This window comes from Hemicordylus capensis, chromosome 4, assembly GCF_027244095.1.
Source record: "Hemicordylus capensis ecotype Gifberg chromosome 4, rHemCap1.1.pri, whole genome shotgun sequence".
Classification (NCBI taxonomy): domain Eukaryota; kingdom Metazoa; phylum Chordata; class Lepidosauria; order Squamata; family Cordylidae; genus Hemicordylus; species Hemicordylus capensis.
In genome coordinates, this window is record NC_069660.1 from 295,291,236 (window position 1) to 295,314,352 (window position 23,117).

Sequence of the window (23,117 nt, forward strand, 5' to 3'; positions counted from 1 at the left end):
CTCAACAGCACACTTTACCTTTACCTTTATCATGAAATAATAAGACTGAGACCACAGACATCAAAACCACAACCAAGAAGATGAGACAATCCTAACCTTTTAAAGGCTTAATGGAGTCAAAGGTTGTAACTGTATACCAAAATGCCAGTAACAAAGAGACTATACAAGCTTCCCAATAAATGGAGGTCCACAAGCTAAATGGTGAGAAGATATTCATTTTCTGAAGTGGGAATAAATGACTTTGTCTTATATTTATTGGTTATAAATCGAAATTGAATAAATAAATAAAATAAATAAATAAAGGTTAGTAATGAGGGAGAGAACAACGGATGAACAAATATGGTGACTGATGAAACTTCTTTTGTTTGCAAACATTCGCCATAAGCAGGAAGCAGCGGAACAGAAAGAGAGGTGTGCGGTCAGGATAAGCTATTCTTGAAATCACTCCCCAACAATCTGCTAAATGCAAGGTCAGACTTACGTTATGTTCCCCCTACTCCCCCACCAAAAAAACCCTTGAACTTCCACCTTTCTATATGCAATTAACCTAATTAAAATGGGAAAAATATGTTTTGATAGATTATAATTGGGCAGAATAATAGAAATGTGGAGCTGGAGTTGACCATGGAGGTCTTCTACTCTCAATCCTCTGCTCAGAACAGAGTTAAATGAGTAGCAGAGCAGGTGTTAAATGAGTGAACTGGGCACAGAGGCATAGCTTACTTCAATAACTTAACAGTAAACTCTCTGACTGGCTAAGTAATTCCATTTTTAACATCTTCTTGACCCTGGCAAGACTTTTGTTTTGGTGTTCTGTCTTGAAACATAAGTTGAGATCAATACATTTTGTAGAGATGGATGGAGTCCCAGGACTTAAAATAAGTCAGCTTTTTTAGTCCCACTGAATTTGAGAAATCCAGACCTTGTTAAAGCCAAAGGAACTTTTGTTGTTGGCATCAGTGGAATCAGTTATATTACCCTAGGGATTGCTCAAAATAGTATAGGCCACATCCACATAAAGCACAACATAAATAATGACAGTAATAACAGACATAAATAGAAAGAATTCAGAGGGGTACTGCGTCGCTGCTAAACATGAATGATACTTTTGGTCAAGATTCTAGACATTCTAATGTAATCACATTAGGCTGTCATCTAAATACAGATACTCTGCTGGTATTTTAATGGCTTGAAGAAATGATGGATGAGGAGTTTTATCAGTTCCATTAGCAGCTAATACATCACTCTGATGCAACAACATTATCAAGTTCTTGAGCTCATTTCATTAGATACAAATATGAGGACTTTGAGAATATGTAGAAGAAGGAAACTTATCTGAGTAATGAATACAGGAGCTACATTTTGTAGTGCACATAACTGATAGAATCTGTCAGGGACTACATGAATAAACTAAAGGTCAGTGTTATTTAAACAGTTTAAATAATTACTGGTAAAAGCAGGAGCAGACACAATGACTGATGGCAGTTATCTGTAAGGAAACATCAAGGCATTTGCTAGAGAGCTATGGCAATTTAAAATGGTCATGTCTAGCATTTCAATTATTAACCTGATTTTGCTCAGTGCAATTTTCAGCTCATGCATATTTATGGTTCATATTAGAAGAGTGATATGTACTAATGAAGAGCAGCTTATGCTTTTGGCTTGTAAACCTTGCTTAGGTCAAATTACCTTCAGTCAGATTTCCCCCTCCTTTTTTCTCATCTACGCACACTGACATGCCAGTAAAAAATCAGCCTCTAAGAGTTGTTAACATAAAAAAGGAAAGCAAACAAATACTTTCAAATGTTGCATGCTAAGGAAACAAATAATTGAATATTGTTGATTTCACAAGTAACTATATCCGCAGTCCTTTCTAATCAAATTGCAGCATGGGAGGCTAATATAATATCAATGAAAACTTTATAATTTGCACAGCTAGCTATAAAGCTTTCACTGTGTCTGGAGATGTGAAATATAGATTAAATCGGTAAGATTATCAAAACAATTGCAAAAGCACTCTTAGAAATTATAGGATATTCGGAGCTTATGACTCCCAGACAAGGATTGTGAAACTGCTTCTGCATCCTAGGCTCAGCAATGAGACTGGAATGAGCACAGCAGTGGGGTTGAGCCCAGATATGGCTGGGATTTGCAGGCACTGGAGGCCAGGGTGTGTGTGTGTGTGTGTGTTTGCGCGTGCCTTACAGTAATGCTGTATATCAGATTCTCAGCAGATAAGCAAAATAAAATGTATATATAATAAAATGTGGTATTGTCCCACAGATTCTTATAAGTGAATTAATAAGGCTGTTCTCATGAGTAGCCAAGACCGGGCTTCTCCTGGTGGCACCTTGGCACCAAACCCACCTCGTAAACGAGCGCTCCCTTAACTGCATTTTCCTGATCGTCTGCCAGCACCGGCTGCTTGCAGCCAGCGCTGAAGCAACGACAGTCACCTGCCTGTCGCTGGGGGGATCCCAGCACCTGTGCACTTGCACAGTACATTGTGGTATTTCCAGAGGCTGGGACAACAAGTTCTAGCCCCTGGGACAGCGATGGAACGTCTGTGAGGATGATGCGGGGAAGGTGAGCTTCTGCAGCCTTCCTTGCCACCCAGCCACCTGGTCACGAGAACAACCTCATTATGTTACTTAATGACATATGTGCCGAATAAGTTATGAGCCAAGCACACCATATACTGAAAGGTTACACTTAGCATGCAGTATATAATTGGTCAACTGGGACAGGATATTAACTGATAGACTATGGTAGTTTCTTTGGTGTGATTTTCATTTACTGTTTTAATTAATGCATTTAGTGAAGCAGTAGACAGCATTTTTATAATGCTTGCACGCGGCATTAAATCAGCAGTCTACACTTCCTTTCGCATATAGGAGCAATTGCAGCCAAGATACACAGAAGAAATGCATTACACCTCAGGAAATAAGATGTTACATGTACAAATATAAAATGGAGCTAACTGGCTTGGTAGTAATTCTGCAAAATAGGACTGAGGATATTAATACATCACAAAGAAGGAAATTATGATGCTGGAGTAAAAAGATTATAAAAGGGTTGAACGAACTAGGTACATGTTATATTGAAAAACAAAGGTTAAAGCAAAATATAGTTAAAAGCTGCACTAGCATGGAGAAGCAAGCTGATCGCAGCCGCTCTAGGCTGCGTGGCTCGTTTGCCTCAGCCCCCTAGGAGGAGCACGTGACGCTGGGAGCTGACTCCCATTGGTCAGGCGTCCTCCTGGGGGCGGGGGCGGAGCAGGCCTATGGCCTGCTTGCAGGCACCTGCCCAGTCTGTCTCTCGGAGAATGTTACTGCTCCACAGACATGGAGGACAGGACAAAAAGGTACAGAATGGTGCTACCAGATTGTTCTCTATGGTATGTCCCATAGAGACCATATTACTCCGATTCTACAAGTTCTACACTAGGTACCACTAGGTTTCTGGGCAGAATAGAAAGTGGTGGTTACTACCGATAAAGCCCTTAATGGCTTGGGCCCATGGTATTTAAGAGAGCGCCTTCTTTGTTATGAACCCTGCCGCCTATTACGATCTTCAGGGGAGGTTCGTCTGAGGGTGCAGCCAGCTCATCTGGTGGCAACTCAAAGTGCCTTCTCTATTGTTGTCCCAGGACTGCGGAATGCACTTCCTGGTGAGATCAGAGCTGCTCCATCCCTGTTAGCTTTTAGGAAGCAATGGAAGACACATCTCTTTTTAGTTAGTTGGTGGTTTTATGGATAGTTTAATCTGGTTTTTATGTGTTAAGTGTTAAATTCTTGGTTTGTTCTATTCTTGGTTTGTTTTATGCTGTAAACCACCTAGAGACTTCAGTAGTAGGCAGTATACAAATTTATTAAATAAACAAACAACCTTGAACAAGCTATTTAAAGGGGTGTCTTCACATGATTTTTTTTTTTTAAAGAGGCTGGTTGTCCGAGATCCTTTGTGCTTGGTGAGTTCATCAATGGTATTATGTTAATTATATTATCAAAAATAGGTTAGGATTGAAGGAAGGGAAAGAAAGATAGCAGCACCTAAGGTTAACCCTGGCCAACATCTGGAGTAAGGAGCTTCTTGTGGAATGAGCACAGTTTTGCTACTGCAAGAGGATTACTATCCTCTTTAGTTAAAAATGGTGATTGTGCAAGAACACTATTATGCTATAGCAATGTGAAATCCTTTCACAAGTGGTTCATTGCTCTAGATGTCAGCCCCTGATTATATTCAGGGACCGCTTAGGGCCAAATAAGACATGACATTAAAGATGTAATCTGGCCTTATGTAAGTATGGAACTGGCTTTTTAAACATTTAAACAGCAGCTGGAGGCAGCAAACGGGATTGGGACCATAGCATGGATGGAAGGATATTATGGCATTTTTCTTTGCATCCAAACAAAAGTCCCACCCCCCAAGCTGCTACTACTTAGGAACACAGGAAGCTGTCATATACTGTGCTCTGGCACTGGTCCATCTAGCTCAGTATGGTCTATGGCAGCGTCTTCTCCAAAGTTGCAGGCAGGAGTCTTTCTCAGCCCTATCTTGGATATGCCAAGGAGGGAACTTGGAACTTTCTGCATGCAAGCATGCAGGTGCTCTTCCCAGAGTGGCCCCATCCCCTGAGGGGAATATCTTACAATGCTCACACATTTCCCATTCAAATGCAAACCAGGGTAGACCATGCTTAGCCAAGGGGACAATTCATGCTTGCTACCACAAGATCATCTCCCACAAGACCAGCTGTATCTCTTAACACCAGAGAACTGCCTTCCAGGGGCTAATGGCAATTTAAAATATGCAGTTCTTGTCAAGACCCTGGTGTGTGGGGAAAGGATTAAATAGCATCTTCCAGTGCACTGTGGTCTTGATACAGTGCCTGATACTGACTGCCCCTCCCTGCTACTACTATTTAAGTAATGTGGGTGGGGTGGGGATCTTACTATTTAAATATTTACTATTTAAGTAAAAAAAATAATGCAGAGTGAAACTACACGTTTAACTACATGTGTAGTTTGTGTTATAATATTTGTCTACGGTAAGCGAGAATTCTTATGGCATATAATTCAAATCAAAATCGAAAGTCAGTATGGTATGGGTGGTGGCCACAGTACAGAAGCAAATAATGCAGTAGTGAAGTCAGACATTACATAATACTTCATTAGACAGTTAACTAGACTTCTAAAAAAAATTACAGCTTTAACTACTCACCAACACATGTAGGAAGAGAATCATTCCACTGTGCCAGTGCATTGGGCACTGTGTCACATCTAATTGCTATTGATCCATAGAGTATGTAGCCTGGATTACACTCAAAAAGAACCAATGAACCAACTGCAAATTCATTTCCAATCCTTTTTCCAAATCGTGGTTCAGGCACGGAACTGCACTGTGTTGCACTTGTCCTTGGAACCGCTAGAAACACACAAGAAATTGCAGCCACTCAGATACTGATTCATAGGGCAGAAGGTGGAGAGGAGGAGTAAGAAAAGAGCTTATTCTGCACAAATGTTTAAAATGCCTTAAAAAAAAAAGCTTTTGCCACTTAAAGACATTAATGTAGCTTCTGATCGAGTCCCCATATCAGGGGCTTAAACTTAAATGGAAATAAAATTACAACTCCGATTAGCCTAAATAGAGCTATCACCTTTTGCAAAATAACACTAGAATGATGTTCCTTTTTTCAACTAACATACTGAGTTCATACAAAAGTGATAGGTAGATATTTGAATGTATTGGCTATAGCTTCTGTAGTGATCAGCCACCCATTCCCTTAAAGAGTTAACCGGAAATAAACCCTGTCTTGACTGACAAACTGGTGAACTCCATGGCTCAGGCAATCAGCACACCAGCTGGGTAAGACCTAGAGAGCTGTTGGCAGGAAGAGAAGAGTTTCTTTGTTAGAAGAAGCTGGCTGGAGGTGCAGAGGAGGACATGTGGCCATGAGGACTGGTTGCAGGAAAATGTCTCTACAGGACCCGGGAAGCCAAGAGGGCAGGAAGCTTGAGTTCTCAACCAGAATTTTGTGATTTCAAGGAAAGGAAGCCTGGGCTCTGGCTTTGGGATGTTAGTCTAGGGGAAAGTTTGTTTGTTTGTTTGATTGATTGATTTCTATACCGCCCTTCCAAAAAATGGCTCAGGGCAGTTTACACAGATAAATAATAAATAAGATGGATCCCTGTCCCCAAAGGGATCACAATCTAAAAAGAAACATAAGATAGACACCAGCAATAGTCCCTGGAGGTACTGTGCTGGGAGTGGATAGGACCAGTTACTCTCCCCTTGCTAAATAAATAGAATCACCACGTTAAATGGTGCCTCTTTGCCAAGTTAGCAGGGGTTAGACTTTGTGGTAGACTTTCGACTGCAATAGTTAGACTTTGTGGTAGACTTTCAATTTTTTTTTTTGGTGGGCTTTGTATATATTTGATACAGTTCTATGATTGCTTACCTGTACTGGAAACATTTAAGTGTGCTTTTGCATTTTCCTTCATACCTGTTCTTTGGAAGTGAGTAAAAATGATTTTTAAAGTGTGCTACCCCAACATCATCCAGGGTACATTTTGAAGTATTCTTGTAACCTACTGAATATTTTTACCTGTAACTAAGAGGCTGAGAAAGCCTCAGACAGAAGCAATCTGTAGCATTTGACTAAAACAGTTTTTATTTTAGTTCTTTTCTTTTACAAGCCTCTCTGAGTGGGTTTTTAACTCAGGAGAAGGGTGGGACTGAAAGGGTTTTTTACTCTGGTGCAAACATACCTCAGGCAGTCAACAGTTATCAGTTTTCTCACCATGTGTAGGCCTGCATGTGGAAGATTTTTGTATTTGTCCAAGAGCCAAATTAAGAGAGTTTTCCATGGGATTCCATCCAACACCTTTGTGGGGGGAGCTATGACGATAAGTGGGTGGTGGCGGCAGTCATTAGAACCCTCCAAAAATTTCAGGAAAGAATTGGGAGAATTCTTTCTCTTCTTGGGAATTAGGGGTGGGTCCGGACCGGTCCCATGTTGTGCGCGCATGCCATGTCACTGATTACTGGGAGCTTTGCAGCAGAGGAGCAGCGGGGAAGGGGCGGCAGGGAGATATCCTGCTGCCCCAATTACACTAGGAATTATGGCGCCACATCAGAAAGCGGCGGGAGGGGTAAGTAAACCCTCCCACCGCTCTTAAAGTGACCCCCCACCCCAGTGCCGGACCGCAGTGTGGCGGTTCCGTGCACACCCCTATTGGGAATTATTTCTCTTCTTGGGAGAAGCCCTGTCAGAAAGCTCAACAGGGATGGTTCCACATTTTTCTTCCCTTCATGTGACATTGCTCTGAGACAAAGGCTTTAATCCAATACAGCTTCATGAACATATGCTCTGGTTGTCATATTGGTATTCAAATCTTATGAAAGACTGAACTTCAGTAGCACATGGTGACATGCAATCATTCAATTATCTGATTCTTTTAAAAAGGTAAATGTTAAACATCTTGATAATTAATAGCAAAATTATTGTTTCAGCTCAGTGTAATACCACTGCCATTATTATTATTATTATTATTATTATTATTATTAATTTGATTTCTATACCGCCCTTCCAAAAATGGCTCAGGGCAGTTTACACAGAGAGATAATAAAGAAATAAGTTGGCTTCCTGTGCCCAAAGGGCTCACATTCTTAAAAAAACACAAGATAGACACCAGCAACATGCACACGCTGATATGGAAAGCTCTATTTAAGCAGCAGGCTAGATGAACACAAATAGATCAGATTAACTAAAAAGGAAAATAGCTTTCGTATTTTCCCATTTCATAACCCACCCACCCCAAGTTTAAAAACCTTAGGCTTTCTAAAGATTTGCTTTCAGTTTTAGAGATACATAATAGTGCTAATAAGAAGCAGAAGGATTCAAAATATACAGACATTCAGAAATATGTCAAAGCAACAACCAGATTGTATTTTCCCTATCTATATTTAACCTGTTTATGTGTCTGCTGAGTTAACTTTATATGTCTGCTGAGTTAACAGTTCTTTAACTTTTTAAAAGATCTTAAAATTATGAAAGGAGAATAATAGGTTTGAGATTAGCACACAGGATTAAGTAAAGCAGCCACGAGGCACCTGAGTCTCATACCTTGGTATACAAAGTGAAATCCTTTAGCTGTTACAGGTCCAACTGAAGTAAATCGAATGGTAATCTGGTTACCTGAGCTCAAGGGAAGGGATTCTCCTACTCAAGAAAACAAACAATGCATCTCAGAAACAATTTGATTTCAATAATCTTAACAAACTATTGGGTCACAAATGTTTATGCCACAATAAATTGATTACTCTTTTTGAGGCAACAAAACCTTTTTTTTTTTTTTTTGCTTCAACAGACTATCAAAGCTACCCTTATGCAATTTAATGCTGATTGTACCTTTAGGAAAGAAGTTTACATTCTGCCAAGTTTAACTTTGTGTGCTGTTTAGAAGGAACATGTTCAGTAATCATATGTTGGAAGGGTCTAATGGATTTTAGGAGGTAAGGATATTATTCTGATAACAGCTAAGAGCTGTCATGTTGTATGAGAGCAAAGAATGTATTTTCAGCAGTGGGGCCCCTTGGGACACGATGACCATTGGAATTGTGATTGCACAATTTTATGTAGTAGCACACCATTCCTTTTTTCGGAGCACCATGGGTGTTGTTTTAGATTCCCACAACAGAACGATGGATCAAAACTGCCCAGATTATATTGTGCAGAATGCCGGCCAATTTATAAGTCTGATTAATCACTGGTGAATGGCACTAATTCCGATGGGAAAGTTAATAATGTTCTTAACTCCTGCCCTCTTCAAAGTACTTAAGTTTAGCTAGTCTGTGCCCAGTTGAATTTAAATATATCTACTTCAGATTATATATAATGTACACCACATTTAGAATCTATACAATACCTAACTTAAGAACAGTATTGACTTAACACAGACTATTACATTATTTATATGAAGTATAACCAAATAAATGGTGGCAGACAAAAATTCAGAACTCCAGAACTCCACAGGCTTGATGGCCATTTCCTTCCCTTTTCTCTCCACTAGAACTGCCTGCCCCTGAAAATCTAAGTCAGGGACCCTGGGAAACAGTGCGGGGAATGGCAAAGGGGAAAACAGGTGGAAGGGGAAATTGGTAGAAATAATAGACCTTTCTCACTCATGGAAGGATCTTCTGCTTGTGTTGGATTGCTTTTGGACCCTCTATTTTGTAAGGTTCCTATCACTAACCTAAGTATACAGAATCATACAAAATTAATTAGGTTACAGAGGTAGTTACTTCACAAAGGAGTACCATTTTAGATTTCAGGGTGGTAGGAAACAGTTTTAACATTTGTTGTGGTACTTCTAAAACTTCATACCTATAGGAATATTTCTAAAAAGCAGTCAACCCCCCTCCCTCCTTTTAAGCAAAAATAAATAAATAAAAAATCTTTGGCATGCATATCCAGTACAGGCCCATTTAATTGTCTACTCAGTGTGCAGAACCAGAGAGTTATAGATTAAGCTATAGATGTTCCTGAGAAATAATCACATGTAATATGAAAACTGAATCCCTCAACTGACTTCCCAATAGGTTAACATTCCTGTGTTATATCATAGAATTACCATGTTTATAGATGAGAAATGATCTGGGACTTCAGCACAGTGTTTCTAGGTCCAAGTCCAACAGTCTAGTCACTAGACTATCTGGTATACATTTTATTCCATAAACAATGAATGCATTACAGTTCTATTAAGAGATACCTGAGTGGGATCCTGAGAGAGAAGATAATAAAGATGACTGTTGAGTTGGCCCATCATATACCTCAACCACGTCATGAAGTGATGTCTGGAAAAATACAAACTGGCCAAATACCACTAAACGCAAGAGTGAAAAAGAAGAAGAAAAGAAAAAGGGAGGGAGGCAGAAAGAATAAACCTTTTTTGTTCTTTTCTGACAATACATGCATCATCCTGATAATACGTGATACCATTCTAATATCATAATAAGGGTAATGGATCTTTATTCTTCTTGATAAACAGCCAACATTCCAGGGAATGGCTTCTTATGTCATTGAAGGTGATTGGCTATTTATGCACAAGGTGTTGCAGTTCCGGGGCATATTTATCTGCATACTCTGGGGAAGGGTTCAGTCAGCACAATGTGGACTGATCACATCTACAAAGTGGTGCATCCCAGGAGGAAGCAGAAAGCAGTACAGATGCCATCCTATTACCATCACAAATAGTTTCATGCTATTACACAAAGTACCCCTGGATTAATTGGCCTCAGTTATTTTGCCCAGTGTGGCTATAAAGTCTGGACATAAGGCATAAGCCTGATTTGAAGAAATGGTAAACATAGCCATACACAGAAACCATTTTATTTCCTTAATCTGCTGGATACAAAACTGTTTAATTATTGCTGATTGTCCCACTGGAAGTTTAATTAACTTCAGTGTGATTAATGTTTCCATGAAGATGGTGCCTTTGGATCCTTAATCAATTTACAAGGCACCTTATATCTTAGAAGTGCATAATGAGAATCAAATGGGCAAAAAGAACGGGGGGGGGATATGTGCAGACAATAGATTCTGGTGAAAGATAACATGACATCACAAGCTGAAGGCCTCTGTGGTACAGAAATAATGTACAAGGAAGAACGCCATCACACTTTTCTTGTGTCTGTAAAGTTAAGGAATGTTAGCTGACATCCTGAATAACATCACATGCGCAGAATAACATTTTGTGTGTGCAATGAGGAAGAGGCAATTTTTGCCGATCTTTCTTTTCCTTTGCAACAGGGGTCGAACAAATTTAGGATTAGTTCACTAATCAACTATTATTTATGCTAGCCACCAAACCCCTCTCTTCTGTCAAATCCTTTTTGGCACATAGGCAGAGGGCTTAGGAGAGAATTGGGTCTTATCTCATTTGCCCTGGGATATGAAGAGGGTAAGAAACAGTGGTCCTACTTCTCAAAAGAGATACGGTATCTGCTGTGTGGCACTAGGTAGTCTGGATTTTATTGTGACTGTCCTTTTTTATGAAAATCATTTTGAACAGTTTTAGTTGGAAAGTCAGCTAAAATGGTTTATAAATCAATCAATAAATATTCTAAGGATCTCCATAGTCCTTCCAAATACAAAGCATGCCTGTGACTCATGGCCTTCAAATTACATTTGAAGGTTACAAAGGAACACTTTGTTACTTTTCCTCCCTTCTGTTTTTTAATTAACAGAAAACATAGCAACGCTTAGAACTTATAGCCATAAGCACATGAAGAGCAGGCCAAGAAGTGAAAACAATTATAATGACTTTTCTACCTTCACAATAGCTGTGTAAATCAACCTCTAATCTTTTTCCAAGGAAACATTTCATATATAGATATCTGGTTACTTTTTATGCATCCAGTGGATGTTTCTGTCATCAGTATTGTCATCAGTATTTCCATGCCCGGAATATCATTGCCTTGGATGGGGGTGGGGGTGGGATAAAAGGCTATCTTCCCCCATAAAGTGAATCATTGGTTGCTATGATGTTTCTATAAGCCATTTTCCACTTGTTGCTGCTAAAGAAGCAAGTTTTATAAATTCTGATACAAATGAGTCTCAACCCTACAATGGGCCAACATTTTCAGATTGTAGGAACCTTTTGAACTTCAAAAGTCTTTTAAACTTCAGGAAGCTGTTGGATTTGGAGGTGGCAGAGAAGTGTCTGATAAGGACATAGCAGAGGACGCAAGATTGGAAGGGAACGAAGAATCAGTTTGTAACCGTCAGGGATGCTAATGTGAGCAGTATTCGTGGAGGACATTTTGGGTAGACATTTAGGTGGACTTTTTGGAGCGGTCCCAATAGTGATCAGGAAAATCATCCTCCAAGAATAGAAAATCTAGTAACACCGGTTACTGGATCAATAATAATAATAATAATAATAATAAATTCGATTTCTATACCGCCCTTCCAAAAATGGCTCAGGGTGGTTTACACAGAGAAATAATAAATAAATAAGATGGATCCCTGTCCCCAAAGGGCTCACAATCTAAAAATAAAAAATAAGCATTCCAGGCAAGACTTCAGATGTTGAAAATGAGCTGGGGAAAATATTTGTTTATTTTATTTATTTATTCCATTTCTATACCGCTCTTCCAAAAATGGCTCAGGGCAGTTTACATTAAAAACAAAACAATTAAAATCAATTAACAATTAATTGGTCTACGGGTGGTAGTCTCCGGTTACCACCGGTTCATCTGGTGGCAACTCAGAGGTGGGCCTTCTCTGTAGCTGCCCCGGGGCTGGGGAATGCACTCCAAGCAGAAATCCGTAATTTGAGTTCATTGCTGGCCTTCAGAGGAGCCCTTAGGGAGAGACCCAGTAGAGGCTTGGCCTTCCAGGGTTTTTCATTTTTTATACATTGTTTTTTACTGCTGTAAGTGTTCAGCCTGGTTCTCTGGGGTTTTAAACTGTTTAAATGTTTTAACTGTTAATTAGTTTTATGCCATTTTTATAGTTTTGATTTTAATTGCTAATTGATTTTAATAGTTTTTACTTTGATGTAAACCACCCTGAGCCATTTTTGGAAGGCTGATATATAAATCGAATGAATGAATGAATGAAAATAAAAACAGAGACTTCCAAAACACTGTATAATAAGAGTAAGGCTATTGTTTGGGTGTCCTTAAAATAAAACATATGTCATTTGTCAGATGTCCAGTTCAAACTGTATCAAACCAACCCACATGATTTTGAAAGGGTCGTGTCAAGAGCATGGATGTCACAATGCCCACCTGTCAAGTCCCTTTATTGTGTGTGTGTTGGAGAGTGGGGGCACTGTTAGTCCAAACAGCTGCTATGTATTCACTCTAGTTACTAGCTGAAGGAGATGTAGAATTGTTGTTCAGATGAGCAGGTCTCCTAATTTATTTATTTAATGTATTTCTATACCGCCCAAAACTTACATCTCTGGGTGGTTTACAACCAGATAAAAACAAAAGTAAAACATTAGTTAAAAACAGAAAACAGAAATTTAAAAACATGACAATTAAATTGTTTTTAAAACAATATTCTAAAACATTAAAAACTATCAAAACAAAAATGGATAAAGGAATTGATAAAGGAATGTGATGGAAGGATGTTGGAACATCTGCAGAAGACATCATGACAGGCAAACTCTTGGTGTGACCCCCTTTCTAATTGCATGGGCTGTTGATATATCATGTGCAAAGCAAATTCACATCCCAGCTTCATTACAGATTTGGTATTATTGTTTGGGTCTATGTAAACTTACTGCAGAATAAACTTTATATTTTACCACAGCCATCATCTCATTCTTGGATGCCTTCAGGAATTAAAGGGGCAGAGTTTGTACCATACAGGGGATGGCTACCCTATCTTCTTAAGCCTGCTCTGATCACACATTGTAGACAGATAAGGATACAGCATTAACTGTGGCTCCTGGGGAGAAAGAGGAAGAGCAGGCCAGTTAGGCCACACCTGGTTTGCATGGGCAAGCTTTGGGAGAGAGCAGTATGACAACATACTGGCCTTCTGCTGGGTGCAAATGGGAGGATGGCACCAACCAGTGTTCCATCTAACAGGAATTCCCAGATGTTGTTGACTATAATTCCCATAATCCCCAAGCAAAGGCAAAATACAAGGTTTTGGTTATAACCTATAAAGCCCTAAACAGCTTGGGCCTTGGGTATTTAAGAAAACGTCTTCTTCGCTATGAACCATACCGCCCATTGAGATCATCATAAGAACATAAGAACAGCCCTGCTGGATCAGGCCCAAGGCCCATCTAGTCCAGCATCCTGTTTCACACAGTGGCCCACCAGATGCCATTGGGAGCCTACAGTCAGGAGTTGAGGGCATGCCCTCTCACCTGCCATTACTCCCCTGCAACTGGTACTCAGAGGCACCCTGCCCTTGAGGCAGGAGGTGGCCTACAGCCCTCCGACTAGTAGCCATTGATAGACCTCCGCTCCATGAAGTCATCCAAACCCCTCTTAAAGCCATCCAGGTTGTTGGCTGTCACCACATCCTGAGGCAGAGCGTTCCACAAGTGGATCATCAAGAGAGGTTCGTCTGCAGCTGCCACTAGTTCATCTGGTGGCTACTCTCTATTGCTGCCCCGAGGATTTGGAACACACTCGCTGCTGAAATAAGAGCCTCCCCATCTCTTTAAAAGGCAGTCAAGACACATTTGTTTACCTAGGCTTTTGATTAGATACTGCTTTAATAGTTTGATGATATTTAATATTTTTAACATTTTAAATTTTAAACTGTTTTAATGTTTTAACCTTTTTGGTTGTTGTTTATATTGTTTTGTTGTAAACCGCCCGGAGACTTGTGTTTTGGGTGGTATACAAATATGTTAAATAAATAAATAAATAAATAAATACCCTATTTTCTAATTCTGTCACACTATTGCCTCTCAGTAAAGCCACTCTTTGTTCTCGAGGCACATGCCTGTGTTTCCTAGCTTCAATTTATCCTAACTTCCAGTCTGCCCATATCACAATAAATTTTCCCTGATATTTTAAATTTAACATAGCTGTATGTTTGCACCCATTAGAGCTAATTTCCCCCACTTTGAGCAAAACACTAGCCATGAAGCGTGGTTACTTTAGAGCAAACTAGGAATGTGCGAACCGGCTGGAGGATGAGCCAGTTCGCCATTGAACCGGGCCTGTTTGATGGCTCACCCTTGAGTCAAACAGGACCCGGTTCAGTTTGACTTCAAGCTGAATCACACCCACACCCTCCCCCGCCTGGCTCAGTAGTTCAAAATGTGAATATATATTAAATTCACAGCCAGGCCTGGGTCATCTGGTGTCCTCTGGGAGGTACTGCTGTGCCTGGGGAGGGGGAGGGTTTCAGAAGGTGCCTGGGCATACAAATGGCCAGTGCACATGTGTGGTGGCCTTCAAAATGGCCACTGCGAAACAGGAGAGGGCTGCAAAGGCCAGGAAATGAGCCTTAATGGTCCAAAGAAGACAAGGGGAGGCCGGTGGGGGGAGGGGAAACATTCTGAGACACATACCCCCATGGCTGCGGCAGTACCCCCTAAAGGCCGACGGATGACCCAGGCCCAGCAGTTTTTTTTAATTTACACACACACACACACACACACTTAGAAACCCCCAAGCCGGCTCAAACTTGAGCCACGTGAGCTGAGCCAGCGAGTGTTTTGGGGGATGCAAAATCGAACATCCCTGGTCTGGTTTGAGTCTAGTCTGGAGTCGAACCAAATCAGGCCAACTGCTTGTGTGCACAACCCTAGAGCAAACCCAGTAACGAATGTCTCCCTATTGAGAGGTCTGGCCAGCTGAAATTTTTGTTGCTCTAGTCTTGCAGCAATTAAGCAAGTAGCAGCTAGGAGCAGGACCTTTACAGCAAATGCCTTAAACATTTAATGTTTCTGTCATAGGAATTACTAAAACCTATGCTGTTAGTATTTAGAAGGGGCTGGAAAATGTTTTTTTCCCCCCCCAGCAAACCTCTGTTTAATTTCGTTGTATATGTGTTCTTTTTTATATTTGTGTTTCTAATAAATGTGTACCATTCAGAGCTTTTGAGAAAGTAGTTGATTAATATTTAAACTAAAATAAATAAAATGGCATATTCCCCTTGTTCAGGATATCTTTGGTTGTTATCCCACACTTCTTAAGCGTAATCTAAAAAGTCTGCCTTTTAATATTCATTCCAGTAAATGACAGTCTTTATGGGCCACTGATTTCCCCCTATATAATGTCTTTCTTTATTGCCCTTCCATGATCCATAACTATAACGCAACATTTGCAGAGGCATATGCTTTCTTCTCATCAGCCTCTTTTCTTGTATTTCCTCTAGAGTGGCAACTTGCAATAACAAAGGTGATCATCATATTTACATTGCATTGTTTGGTTCTCTGTTGGAATTGTCTTGATTTCAAAGACAATTTCCTTCCCATTATTTGTCTATCTCATGCTTATAAATATTCCATTTTGCTTGATTGCTCTCAGCCACTCATTTGATCTTTTCATCAGTTGCTTTTACACAGCTGAATGTGGATACATTTCAAATGGATAAGAACCTCCATTCGAGTTTTAAAAAATAATTTGTAATTTGAGAACCTTTTTTCTAGCACACATAGAATCTTAACAGGTCTCATTGGCAAAATGTGGTCCAGATTTCTGAATGCTTTAGATATCAAGGGCAAGTGAATTATATACAGGATTCCCTATTCATATAAGAAATAGAATACAAATGAAGAAATTTAGAGCAGGATGTCTGTCCTCAAGAGATATCTTTAACAGTAGCAAACCAGGGAGGTGAAAAAGAGAGGATTTATCTGCTTCAGCCAATGGTCAAAAGATCCAGCTTCTCCAAGTTTGTGAGAAATTCAGTGGCTGACGTCCACAGCAATGAAGTGATGACATAGTGGAACCTGTGTCTTTGCAGCAAGAGGATGCTCTTAACATATCTGGTGGCTTCCTCCGAATCAGAGTCTTTGTGTGATCTTCCTTGCCTCCAGAAGTGTTCTGTGTATCTGTTGCTCTGGATGCCAGCCAACACTTAGCCATATATTATAGGTTCACTTTTGAAATCTTTGCATTGTAAACAACAAAAACTTCAAACAACCGAAAAAACATCTAGCCTCTCTAAAATGGTTAAAATATGATGAGAAGAGATGTCTACATCAAAACAAAAGTGTATTCAGACATGATGTTGTATCTGCATTCATGTGCCTGTACACACATACATGTTTTTGCATTAATGACCTCACCTGTGTTCATAAATGAACTTGGGTACATTTATGTACCTCCTGAAATGATACAAATAAGAAGTGTACTACTGAACCTATATTCACATAACATAAGAATAACTGTATCTATGCAAAGATCTGTACCTGTGTGAGTGTTGAACATAATGTGTGAATAGGGCTTAAGGGGAGGCCAAAAGAGTAGAGTTTATCAAAAATATTAACGACAGTACAAAATTTAAAAAATGTGTAAAAGTACTTGTCTCTTCAGAGGTAAAGTTTCCTGAGGCAGTCTTCATTTGCCCTCACTTATATCAGCACATAGACAGATCTGATTGGCTACAAAATGTCAAAATGGTATCTTGATCACATCATCCAAAATATGCTAAGGTCACCCATGGATGCTGATCCAGGAAACATTGTCCTTTGTAGTGGAGTAAAGCCTTTGTCTCAGAGCATGTTAACGTGAGGGGAAGAAATGCTGAACCATCCCTGCCGTGCTGCTGGCTAGGCTTCTCCTGAAACTATTCTGTATTATTGGTAGATTCAAAAGTATACTGCCACCACCTCCCCTTTTGCCTAAATAAACTCTCTGGGCTTGGGGTGGGATAACCCAGGAAAAAAACCTGTTAATTTAGCTCTTGGACAATTACAAAAATCTTCCACGTACAAGCCTACACGTGGTGAGAAAACTGATAGCTGATGAACGTTTGAGGATGTGTTTGCACCAGAGAAATTCTCCTTTGGCCCTCCCCGCTTTTCCTGAGTTAAAAACCAACTTGGAGAGGCTTGTGAAAAGAAAAGAACTAAAAAACCAGTTTTATTCAATTACTACGGACTGTTTCTGTCTAAGGCTATCTCAGCTTTTCGATACAGTTAAGAATACTTAATAGGTTGCAAAAATAGCTTGTACTAGGCATGCTTAAATGTTTATAGAGACTTTTGTAATGCTCTAGGTAGGATGGGTGTAGGCTAGTGTTTTTTATTTTAATTATGTTACAGGTAAACTAAAATAGAACAGTATCAGGAATATGCAAAAGCACACACAACAAATAAATATGACATCCGTAACGCAAAGTCTGACTTAAAAAAAAAAAAATTTATATCCCACTCTTCCTCCAAGGAGCCCCGAGCAGTGTACTACATACTTAAGTTTCTCCTCACAACAACCCTGTGAAGTAGGTTAGGCTGAGAGAGAAGTGACTGGCCCAGAGTCACCCAGCAAGTATGATAGCTGAATAGGGATTTGAACTCGGGTCTCCCCGGTCCTAGTGCTTCACTCTACCACTACACCATGCTGGCTAAACAAACCTTTCCCTGGACTAAACTTCCCAAAGCCATAAGCCCTGGCTCCTTGCCTTGAACTCACCAAATGCCTGATGAGAATTCAAGCTTACTGTCCTCCTATTCATCAAGGATCTGCAGAGTTATTCTCCTGCAACCAACCTCCATAGCCAAATGACCTTCTGAGCACCTCTAGACTAGCTTCTTTTAACAAAGATTTCCTTTCTTCCTGGCAACAGCTCTCTAGATCCCACCCACCTGGTATGCTGATTGGCTGAGCCCTGGAGTTCACCAGCCTGTCAGTCAAGACAAGTGTTCACTTCTGGTTAACTCGTTAGAGGGAGAGGAGACTGGTCACTACATCCTTATTCTCAATTCACTCTGTTTGTCTGCCCCACAGTGATATTGTTACATTGTCAAATCTGATTAGCTATGCAGCACAATCATAGCATTCATTTCACTATGAGCCCATTTTGAACTAACTGAAATTTCCGAACTAATACAACGGCAGCCCCAAGTAGGGGGCATTGCAATAGTCAAGCCTGGAGGTTACCACCACAGTTTTGAGGTGCCCTCTTCAAGGAATGGATGCAACTGGTAACCTGGTAACTATTGCAATGTGCCCTACGTGGGACTGCCTTTGTACGTAGTTCAGAAACTTCAGTTAGTTCAAAATGCAACAGCCAGATTGATCTCTGCAGTAACCTGGAGAGACCATATTATGCCTGTTTTGAAGCAGTTGCACTAGCTGCCAATATGTTTCCGGGCAGAATGCAAAGTGATGGTTATAACCTTTAAAGTCCTATATGGCTTAGGTCTGAGTTATCTTAGAGAGTGCTTTCTTCTTCATGATCCCCACCGCATGTTAAAGTCATCTGAGGAGGTCCGTCTTCAGTTACCAGCAGCACGTCTGGTGGTGACTCAGAAACGGGCCTTCTCTGTAGCTGCTACTAGGCTGTGGAATGCGCTCCCTGCGGAAATCCGTAATCTGAGTTCATTATTGGCCTTCAGCAGAGCCCTTAAGACCTATCTGTTTGGCCCAGTTTTCCAGGGTTATAAAAACTGTTTTAATTGTTTTAATAATGGTTTTGTGTTGTTCTTACTGTTTTCAGTTTTGACAGTTAATTGATTTTAATTTTATTTTAATGTAAACCGCCCTGAGCCATTTTTGGAAGGGCAGTATAGAAATCAAATCAATAAACAAACAAACAATTAAACCACATAACAGGTATAAATCTGCTATAATTTGTCTCTTACTGAATAGGTTGCTGAAGCAAACCACAAAAACCCACTCACTCATTAGGAATAGCCAGACAATATCACCTGAAGCACCAACATTTGCTACTTTGCTTTATTTACCTGAACAAAGACCTGAACAAATAGATTTTAGTGAAACTAGTTTAATTTTTAGATTCAATTTGGAAACAACACTCTGGACAGATCTAGAATGAAAATGGCTAATATATATAATAGTTTCCAACTTATATGCCTTCTGCCGTTTTTATATTTTACTGTACATTTTTTACTTCTGTCTTTTGTGGTATGTTTAATGCCATGTAAGCTCTGATTTTCTTAAATAAATTTTACCTTTTAGTCATAATTCGCTGCCCACCAGTGTTTGCAATGGCTAGACTTGTTCCCCAGAGATTGTTAGGATTCTTTAAGGTTCTTATTAAATTGGAATCTTAGTGTGTCTCCAGTGATGTATTGAAAATAATGGTGGTAGTAGTTCTACCAATTTTGAAAAAATATATATAGCAAAAAATATATAAAACAAAACAAAAAATAAATGTTTTAATACATATATAAATAAATACACCATGAAAAGTGGGGAGTCAGGATTTTAAGAATTAATTCTGTATCCCTAGTTTGCTATAGATGGCATTTAGTATCTTACTATTTGCCAAACATTGTATGTTTTTAACTTTTGTAAACCACCTTGGGGTTGTCTTTTTAATGAAAGGCGGTATATAAATGCAAAAATAAATAAATACATAAAAAATCAATAAATACAATTGCTTGGAAATTCATGGAGTGCTGCTTATGGTAACGTTGACCTCAGTGAATAGCTGGATGTCACCTTTGACCAGCAGTGGATAATGAGATGTGCTGTGCAGGCTAAGTTGCTGCTGAATACAGTGTAGCATGTACAGTGGACTTGGAGTAGTCAGACCTGGCCTCAGTCACTCATGCTTTGGTAACATCCAGATTGGACCACTGAAATGTGCTCTGCATGGGGCTACCCTTGAAGATGGTTCAGAACCTTCAGCTTGTGCAGAATGCCGCCGCAAGAATGCTCATAGGTGCAAGTTGCTTCACAAGTATCACACCCATCCTGCGGCAGCTTCATTGGTTACCAGTCTGCTTCTGAGCTAGATTCAAGGTTCTGGTCTTGACCTTTAAAGCTCTACATGACTTGGGCCCAGAGTATCTGTCGGAATGCATTTGCCAGGGCCCTCTGCTCATCTCAGGCTCTGCTCATGGCCCTGTCAGCAACAGAGATCTGGTTGGTGGGGACTAGAGACAGGGCCTTTTTGGCTGTGGCCCCTCGGCTCTGAAACATCCTCCCTGTAAAGCTTCCCCATGCTCCCTCCCTCAGTGTTTTTTAGAAACAACAACTGAAAACACATCTTTAAAAAGAGACGTTTTCATGTTTATAGCTGTTGCTTATATCTGGTAGATCCTTTAGTGTTTACAATTGCAGATTGTAAATCTTGCAGACCTTTACAATCCTGCAAGATTGTAAATCCTACAGATCTTGCAGAATAGTTTTTAGGTTTTTAAAAATAACTTTTAATTTGAAAATTTAAAATTTGTAATTCTGATTGTAGTTTTAGCTTGGATTTTTAACTTGTTTAACTTAATTTGGTTAATTTTATTAGTCTGATTTTACATTGTAACTATGAGCTAACCCGAGCAGTGAGCTGCCGTGAGCAGTAATGTACTGGAGTGGCAGGGCATAAATATTTTAAATAATAAATAAACACATAAACAAATAAAAGCAACTGAGGGAGCCAATGAATCCTCCCCTTCCCTTTTGGTGCTGGGAGGCATTGGTGGAGAGTGCCACAGCTAGTCCTGTGAAAGCACACGGTTGCTGACCAGACAGGCACCCCTCCTGCAATGGGGTGCCTATCCAGTCAGCAATTGTGCAGTTATATAGCCTTCACTGTAGAAGCCAATGCATCTGTCCAACCTATTGTTACCAAATGGTAAGAACAGAAATTCCCCAACCACCTTGATCACCAAACAGCAGCAGCCTGTAGCATTAAGAGTTAGCTGGTCAAACCTTTATGGGCAGCTGTATATAAGAAGGTGATGTGGCAGGAATTCAGTATAGATAAGGTTTCAACCTTGAGGAAAGTTTTGAAGAATTACCTCTAGGTAAGATTTAGTATTATATCATGGGAGTATGGAACTTGCTGTTAATTAGACACTATGTTGTCTTATATTTTAAAGATACTGTGGTATGTTGTTAAACTTATTTATATTGTAGCAGACAGTGATGTGTTTCTGTTTCCATAGTCCTTCGTGAGGAAGCAGTGGTGAAAAAACCTGATACCTAGGCAGTTTTCAAGGACTATTCTCATACATTTCTGGAAATTTGAATACACCCATCTCAGCCAGCTGTTGAAGTTTTTGGATCTGGAATCAAGCGTATTATAACCCTTTGATACTTCAGTGACCCATGAAGACTATCTAATCTCCTACATGAATGGGAATGACCTACCAAGGAAACATCAGAAACTTTACCCATTGGGTCCATATAGGAGCTTAGTTTCTCCTCCTCAAACATCTGCTTTTTCTAGTCTAAATATGGCTTATGTATGATGGTTTATACTGACTACTATCCTTCCACATTGTATGTATTTCTCCTGCCCTATTCATGTACTTACACTCTGTGATACTTTATGATCATTTGTGACTTTGTGAAATTGATATTAATATATGGTTGTTCTAACCAGCCTTAACTAGGTGATATTGATACATTAATATATGGATTGGTTATATTTTTCTTTGAGTATGTGCATTAGTCTCTTCCACTGCATTTGCTTATTCCATTAACACAGTTTTTCTTATTGAGATTTTTTGATTTTATGTGTTCCCCTTTTGCATTGTAGTTTCACCCAGCAAACCGCCGTTTGCTGGGTGAAACGACACTCTGCATGAGTGTTCAAATGGTTATTTGAAATAACCTCAAATATATTGTTGAGGGACAGGCAACAGCAGTCACAGGATGGATATGATCATGGCAGATCATGCAGTCATAGTATGCAGATAATGCTCATTATTTTATCACATATATACCATGGTATAAACTAAAGCATGTGGTTGCTGACTGTAATAAAGATATTGCTTCTGTCAGGGGCGTAACTATAATAAGGCAAGGGGAGATAGTTGTCTGGGGCCCCACTCTCTTGGGGTCCCCCCAGAGGCAAGTCACATGACTGTCTCCCCCAGCCACGTACCCGCCCGGGCTTCCTTAAGTTGTATTCATCCTCCGGAATTTCTTTACTTCATGAGCTGAGCTTCAGTGAGGGGGGGGCATTTTAAAATCTTGTCTCTGGGCCCACTCCAACCTTGCTACACCCCTGGCTCCTGTTTAGAACAAACTAAAGCATGACATATTTAAGGGGGGGGGGAGGGAAAGCAATATTATACTACTAATATTCCAGCATGCCCATTTATCCCCATTTAAGGGTAGATAGTGACAATAATCTTGCAGAAAGTTAGGACTCTTGAACAAATTATCTTCAATTGTTCTGAATTTTTCTTTAAAGGTCAGCATCAGGGCTGATATAGTTTTCATAAATTATGTGTCTAAATCAGAAATACACAGTACAGTTGACTTATACATTTACATTTTAACATCTCCAATCTGTTTAGGTCAGTCTTTCCCTTGAAAACATAAAGAATACATGTCATGTCAGTACATCATCCTTGTGACTAGTTACATTTTGAATACCAAATGCACTTCAAGGTCCCAATCTTCACAGTAATGGAATGACCTGATGGATCTCTTTGCTCATGAACACCCACAACAACACCATTACTCTAGAGCAGATTTGCTTT

General features: G+C 39.8%; 1 protein-coding gene and 1 long non-coding RNA gene across 8 annotated transcripts in view; one reads left to right on the plus strand and one right to left on the minus strand.

Moving 5' to 3' along the window:
• CSMD3 (CUB and Sushi multiple domains 3) overlaps positions 1 to 23,117 on the minus strand; it is a 1,041,917-nt gene that overhangs the window by 174,158 nt on the left and 844,642 nt on the right. For all 7 annotated transcript variants that reach the window (XR_008306202.1, XM_053246219.1, XM_053246218.1 and 4 more), the window contains 3 exons: positions 9,777 to 9,890; positions 8,132 to 8,227; positions 5,224 to 5,427 (listed from right to left, as the gene is read on the minus strand). Coding sequence is in view for 6 of the 7 variants with exons in the window: in XM_053246219.1 (XP_053102194.1) it covers positions 5,224 to 5,427; positions 8,132 to 8,227; positions 9,777 to 9,890 (414 nt within the window). In the remaining variant the exon portion in view is untranslated. The remainder of the gene's footprint in view (positions 1 to 5,223; positions 5,428 to 8,131; positions 8,228 to 9,776; positions 9,891 to 23,117) is intronic.
• On the plus strand, positions 3,275 to 22,058 carry LOC128323326 (uncharacterized). Its single transcript, XR_008306203.1, has 3 exons — positions 3,275 to 3,364; positions 8,376 to 8,520; positions 21,570 to 22,058. It is a non-coding gene; the product is annotated as an uncharacterized LOC128323326 (long non-coding RNA).